The following is a 6,947-nucleotide window of genomic DNA, read 5'->3' on the forward strand; positions in this document are numbered from 1 at the left end:
CAAGTGGTTAAACAACAAATTACCATGTAATACAGCAATTCCACTGCTAGATATGAAATGAGAGAGAAGTGAAAACATATGTTCACATATAAACCTGTACATAAAAGTTAATAGCAGTACTACTCATAATAGCCAAAAAGTGGAAAGAGTCCAAATGTCCATTATGTCCATGGTGAATGGATATATAAAATGTGATAATCCATACAATAGAATATTATTCAGCAATAAGAAGAAATAAAGTATTGATGCATGCCATATGGATGAAACTTGAAAGCATTACTCCAAGTGAAAGAAGCCAGTCACACAAGATCATATATTGTTATGATGCCATTTATATTAGATGTTTGGAATAAGCAAATCTATAGAGAAAATAGATCGGTACTTGCCTAGGGCTGGGGGACTCGAGGAAATTGAGGGGTGATGGTTAAAGGGTATGGGCTTTCATTTGGAGGTCATGAAAATATTCTAAAATTGATTGTAATGATTGCTGTACAATTCTGTGAATATACTAAAGCTATTGAAATGTACATTATAAGTGAGTGAATTGTATGTGAACTATATCTTAGTAAATTTGCTAAAAAATAGTAGAGAGTTCACATATACCCTTCACTACCATCATTTAAAGTTGATCACTTACATAACTGTACTACAATTATCAAAACAGGAAATCAGTCCTGGAGCAATACTATTAACTGAAGTCCTCCCCAGTTTTTCCTTAATGTCTTTTCCTGTTTCAGGATCCAATTCAGGATCCCACATTGCATGCCATTATTGTGTCCTCTTAGTCTCCTGCAAATGTGACATTTCTTCAGTCTTTCATTGTTTTGCATGACCTTAACACTTTTTGGCAAAGACTAATCAGTTGTTTTGTATAAAATCTCTCAATTTGGGAACGTCTGATGTTCTCTCACGATTAGACTGAGGATATGTGTATTTGTCGGGAAGACCACAAAAGTGATATTGTGTCCTTCTCAGTGCATGATATCAGAGGAACATGATGTTGATATGCCTTATTGTTGGTGATGTTAACCTGGATCACTTGATTAAGGTGGTATCTGCCAGGTTTCTCCACTGTAATATTACTGCATTCCTCTTGGTACTTGATAAAAATACTGGGAGAATACTCTGACATTATGCTAATATACCCTCAATCATGAATTTTAACATCGGTGGATTTGCCTGCAGCTTATTGTAATGGTATTTGCGTAATGATGATTTTGCTTTTCCATCATTTTTCCTGTACTTGTTAGTGGGAATTTATTAACTGAATCCTTCTGCAAGGAGGAACTCTTTTTCCTCCTTTATTTATAGCAACATGGATTTGTGAACATTTATTCTATGGGTCATTTCCAACACTATCATTACTTATTTTGGTCTCAAGTTTTCTACTTTGGCCATTGGAAGCCCTTTTAGGTATGCTCTTTTTTCTTTTTTTTTTTCTTTTTTTTAAGACTATTTTTTTAGAGAAGCTTTAGGTTCACAGCCAAATTGAAGGGAAGGTATGGAGATTTCCCATATACTCCATGCCCCCACATGTGGATAGCCTCTTCCCTTATCAACATTCCCCACCAGAGTGGTCCATTTATTATAATTAATGAGTCTTCTTTGTTTGTGTTCCTATAATATGTCACTATCCCTTTTTATGTACTTCCTTATTTTCTGAAACCACAGACATTCCAAAGTTATTTTTAATTTCCCTGCCCCAAACCTTGAGTTAAACTCTTCTCTAAAGAACTCTGATTCATTTTTTTGAAGAGCGCTATTTAGAGACCAAAATCTGGGGGCACCTGGGTGGCTCACTGTGTTAAGCTTCTGCCTTCAGCTTGGGCCATGATCCTGGGATCCTGGGATCAAGCCCCATGTTGGGCTCTCTGCTCAGTGGGGAATCTGCTTCTCTCTTTCCCTCTGCTCCTCCTCTCTGCTTGTGCTCTCTCTCTCTCTGTCAAATAAACGAATAAAGTCAGAAAGAAAGAAAGAAAAAGAAAGAAAAGAAAGAAAGAAAGAAAGAGAAAGAAAGAAAGAAAGAAAGAAAGAAAGAAAGAAAGAAAGGAAGGAAGGAAAAAGAAACCAAAATCTAGGCTAAGTGTGCTTATTGTTACTGGAGTGTCATTGTTCCTGGGCTCACTTAGTAGACAGAGGTAGAAAATATATGTATGTTTATTAACCTGTGCCCCCAACCCCTCTTTATTTCTGTATCTATCTATATATCTATATTAAAAATATGAGTTGGTACTGATGTATGAACATCGAAAATTCATTTTAGTCTTTCCCCTTTATTTGTAACTTCTTTCTATGACGGGGGAAATGTAGTTCTCCTTAACTATAATATATTAACTTCTTTGATTTTTTTTCTAACAGTTATACAATTGTTAACCCATATCCCTGTGAGAAACAGATATGCTAACTAAAGTTTTTTAGCACAATTTTTTGGTCTTTAGCAGTATAGTACCCAGCCAAAACACTGATTTACTTTACTTACATTTGTTCTTTTCATCTTCATCCCCTTCAGTGTGGTTATGTTAGGTTTCATTTGTTATTGTTTGGATTCCATTTTGCCTACCTCTGCATCCCTTGCCCCGATCCTTGGTTGATTTTGTTTGTTTATTGCTATGGTTCTAAGAGACAAAGCTATAAAAAAAAAATGGTATATTTGGAGAAGTGTCTGTCTGCACTGATACTTACCCCATTCCCTTTCTCTCCTTTCTACCACTTTTCCACCCATTCACCTATCGGTAATTAATCTCTTTAGTTTCTGGTCTTTCTTTTGAAGAAATGAGATACATACGGATTTTTTCCCATCCACTTCTTTCTTACAATTTTATTGTTTTAAAATTTTTAACTAATTTGATATAGTTCCGTTTTGTTGTGGTTTTAATTTGTATTTTTCTTAATGAAATTGAACATCTCTTCATATTTTGAATAGCCCTTGGGTTTTTTCTTTTAGTGAATATCTGTTAAACTTATTTTGCTCGTTTTCTCTTGGGTATGCAGGAGTAATTTATGTATCCTGAATACCAATCCTTCGTTAGTAATACTTGTTATGGATTTAGGAGGCTTGTCATTTTATTTGTAATGTCTTTGATGAAAGTTCTTAAGTTTAATTTATCTATCCTCTGGAATTTTGTGCTTAAGAAATCCTCTATGAGTTCATACAGTTTTTCTCCTATATTGTCATTTAAAAGTTTTAGAGTTTTGTCTTTTACATTTAAGTTTTTAATCCACCTGATTTTATGTTTTTATTTATTTTGGAGTATGGTTAGATCCAATATAATTTCTTCGTTCTTCACCAATTATTAAAGATCCCATGCTTTTACCGCTGATCTGCAATGCAAGCTTTATCATTAACCAAGTTTCCATATGTATGGGGGTCTCTTTCTGTGGTCTATCCCTGTGCTAAAATCTCTCTGTCTTATTAATACAGCTCTGTAATTCTTAGTCTCTGGGAAAGCAAATCTGTCCTTTAGGACTGTCTTGACTATTCTTGGTCCTTTGCTCTGCCATATACATTTTTAAAACAATTGTTCAAGGTAAAAGGAAACTGTTAGAATTTTTATTGGAATTACATTGTATCTCTAAATAAATTTGAGGAGAATTTATTTTTACCTATATTTTATGATATAGCTCTATTTAGGTCTTCAATGTCATTAATAGTTTCATCATTTTCTCTTTAGAGATCTTATACACCTTATTCCTAGATACTTAATATTTTTATGTTATTGTAAATGATTTTTAAAAAATATATACTTCTTAACTGTTTGCAGCTAATGTATAGAAATACAGTTAATTTTTATAAATTGATATTGACTCTGTCAACTTAACCAAATTCTTATATTTGATTTATCTGTGGATTGTTTTGCATTTTCTACACAGACATATTATTAGTAAATAATGATAGTTTTGTTTCTTATTTTATAGTTACAAGTGAAAAGTATCAGAATATACAATTACAAAATGCTAGGTAGCACAATATGCATAGGAAAAAGCACAGGAAGGAATGCACAGAAATGTTCACAGTAGCTAATTTTGAGTTAAAGAATTATGGATAAATTTTTCTTTTTAATATATCTCTATACTTTCCAGTTTTTCCAAGATGAGTATCTATCACTTTCATAACCAGGAAAGAAACAAAACTTAAAAATAAAAGCAAGTCTAAAACAAACTTTAAAGGTAAGGATTGCCTACTAAAAATGACCAGTTAGAAATTAAAAATCAAGTACCTATGATGTGCCTGCTCCCCACCCAAATTCACCACTGCAGAGACAGATGGCCACATAGTTACGGACCAACACTCATGTTATATCTAAGAGAACAACTTCTTAGATTCATGGAACTTTGTCTTTCCATTAGGGCATGTATGAAATTGACCTGTCAAAGGTCTTAATTCATTTGTTTTGAAATGTAGTCAACTCTTAATTATCCGTAAGAAATATTTTTATTTTTTATGCATTATTTATGATCTTTTCATAGTAAGTTACCATTAACTTGCACTGCGTATTTCCTAGGGATAAACTTAGGAAACATAGACTAATTACCAACTGGCACTCTTCTCCTTATTATACAGATTAAGAAAATAGAAACCCCCAGAGACTAAGTACGTTCTCTATTTCTCTGCTTNAGAAACCCCCAGAGACTAAGTAGGTTCTCTATTTCTCTGCTTACCTCCTCTATCACCTCCTCCCATAGTACATACTTGTCTCCCATCATGACATTTGTCAAAATTATCCATCTTCTCCATCATAAGCTCCAGGAGGTTAAGACATTTGTCCTGCTCTCCTGTGCATCCCCATGACTAGCACAATACCTGACATGGTACCTGATACATAATGGATGCTCAGTAAACCCCTGTGGAATGTTGAATGCATTTTACAAGCAATCCACTTTCAGAAAAATCAGAATACTTGCTACATTAAATGTTTGATCGCTTTCAGGTATAATCACAATAACATTTGGTTACATTTGGGTGGAAATTGGGTAAAGGCTTCTCGTGAAAAATGTTTGAAAACAAAATGACCTTTCTGTTCACCTTTTCTTGTATAATGATTTTTTCATAGAGTAAAACATTCTTCCTATTTTCTTTTATACCATTTAGAGCTATTATTATTACAGCATCTAGATGTTAATTGCATGTAGTTGTTAATAGAGCTGATTTTATCTGAAAAGAAAAGCTAGATAAATAAAACTGAGTCAACATAATTTTATAAATTCTCTTAATTTAACTTGTTTCTTCTTTTTCATTTTAATTTCTTTTCACATAGTTGTGGCTGGTGGGTTTGGCTGATATTAGATGCTAAATAGATACCCTCTAGCCCAGGGTAATCCTCAAGGTCCCCATGACATATCTAACTCTGAAATTAGCCTTCTGGTTCCTTCTCCTTCTTGAAGGGCTGTCGGCTTGAGTCACAAGGCTCTCATCTCAGGGGGGGTTAGTTCTTCCCCCCATGCAGCTAAAGGTCTGGAAGACAGGGTTGTCCTTGGTTTGGGGTTTTCCCCCCAACTTCATTGGGATATAATTGCCACTAACATTGTATAAGTCTGAGGTGTACAAGGTACACCTTGATGATTTGATACTTGTATATATTGTGAAATGTTTATTTCAATAAGGTTAGTTGACACATCCTTCACCTCACATAATTATCATTTTGTCTCTTCATTTGGAAGGAGGATTTTGTGTTTTAACTGATTATCCCAACAACACCTTCATGTGCCTCGAACTTTTTAGATGTTTGCATGTAGAAGTAATTATATTATAGACAGAGATAATGATACAGTACTGAAGTTTCCATTTCTAATATTTTGAGAATATAGTAATCTTGGGTAATTCAGTTCATTTTATTAATTTGGTACATAATCCAACATTCATTGAAGACTCCCTGTACTCTAGATACTGTGCAAAACTGTCACTATATAAAATGAGTAAAATATTACCTTGATATTCTCACAGGCTAGTTATGATATATTTGGACATCTTATGTTATTTTCCTTTCTCTTATATATGTCTTGTTGCTAAATTTGGCGTAAAGAAGGCTTATGTAGTTATATTAATTTGCTATAGCTCTGAGTGGCCTATGGTAGCTGTCAGCAGCAGCACTTCCATATAAATAGAATTTAATTAGAGGCCTCATACGTTCGACCGCTTCTACTTAACGCATCTGATCTTTGGTTCCCTGTTGTCCTTTGTGTAAGGTGTAGGAGATGGGGTAGGGGGTTCTAAAGGAAAAGAAATCTGATATTTCCTCATCAAAATTATGGTGGGAAATATGCAAAAGAAAAAATATCTGCTCTGTAAGCTTACACACATTGAACTTCAGTTTATTTCACTTATATATATGTATGTGAAAAGATAAACTCTTTTTTTCTTCTTGGCAGGTGTCCTTGTAGACTTGGGTCTGGAGGAAAATGGGACAGCTTATCAGAGAGCAGAGAAATATGTTGTTCGTCTAGACAATGAGATTCAAACCAAGTTTGAAGTTTTTATGAGAAGGGTAAAACAGAACCCGTACACACTGTTTGTGCTGGTTCATGACAACTCCCATGTGGAACTAACGAGGTGATTGCTTCAGAGTGAGCAAAAATAGTGTTTCTTCTAGCACAGCAATGGTTTTATCATAAATTCCTGAAAATCCCAAAGAACCTAACACTCGGTACCTTCTTATTGGTAACTCATTCCTCTTCCTTCCCTGCGCTCTCAACTTTCCCTGCCAATTTAGTGTTGCTTTCATTTTAACTATATTCTGAGTGACTTCAGAAATCCCTGTTAAAGGGGCACCAAGGTGGTGGTTAAATGACCAACTCATGGTTTCAGCTCCCCCTGCTCATGGGCTCCCTCTCTCTCTCAAATAAATAAATATATCTTTTAAGGAAGGGAGGGAGGGAGGGAGGGAGGAAGAAAAGAAAGGAAGGAAGGAAGGAAGGAAGGAAGGAAGGAAGGAAGGAAGGAAGGAAGGAAG

At 34.6% G+C, this 6,947-nt stretch overlaps 1 protein-coding gene across 8 annotated transcripts in view; it reads left to right on the forward strand.

Annotated features, from left to right (window-relative positions):
• Nucleotides 1–6,947, forward strand: part of GREB1L (GREB1 like retinoic acid receptor coactivator) — a 259,381-nt gene that overhangs the window by 204,307 nt on the left and 48,127 nt on the right. For all 8 annotated transcript variants that reach the window (XR_004620338.1, XM_034642744.1, XM_034642747.1 and 5 more), the window contains one exon: nt 6,367–6,547. Coding sequence is in view for 7 of the 8 variants with exons in the window: in XM_034642744.1 (XP_034498635.1) it covers nt 6,367–6,547 (181 nt within the window). In the remaining variant the exon portion in view is untranslated. The remainder of the gene's footprint in view (nt 1–6,366; nt 6,548–6,947) is intronic.

This window comes from Ailuropoda melanoleuca, chromosome 14, assembly GCF_002007445.2.
Source record: "Ailuropoda melanoleuca isolate Jingjing chromosome 14, ASM200744v2, whole genome shotgun sequence".
Taxonomy (NCBI): domain Eukaryota; kingdom Metazoa; phylum Chordata; class Mammalia; order Carnivora; family Ursidae; genus Ailuropoda; species Ailuropoda melanoleuca.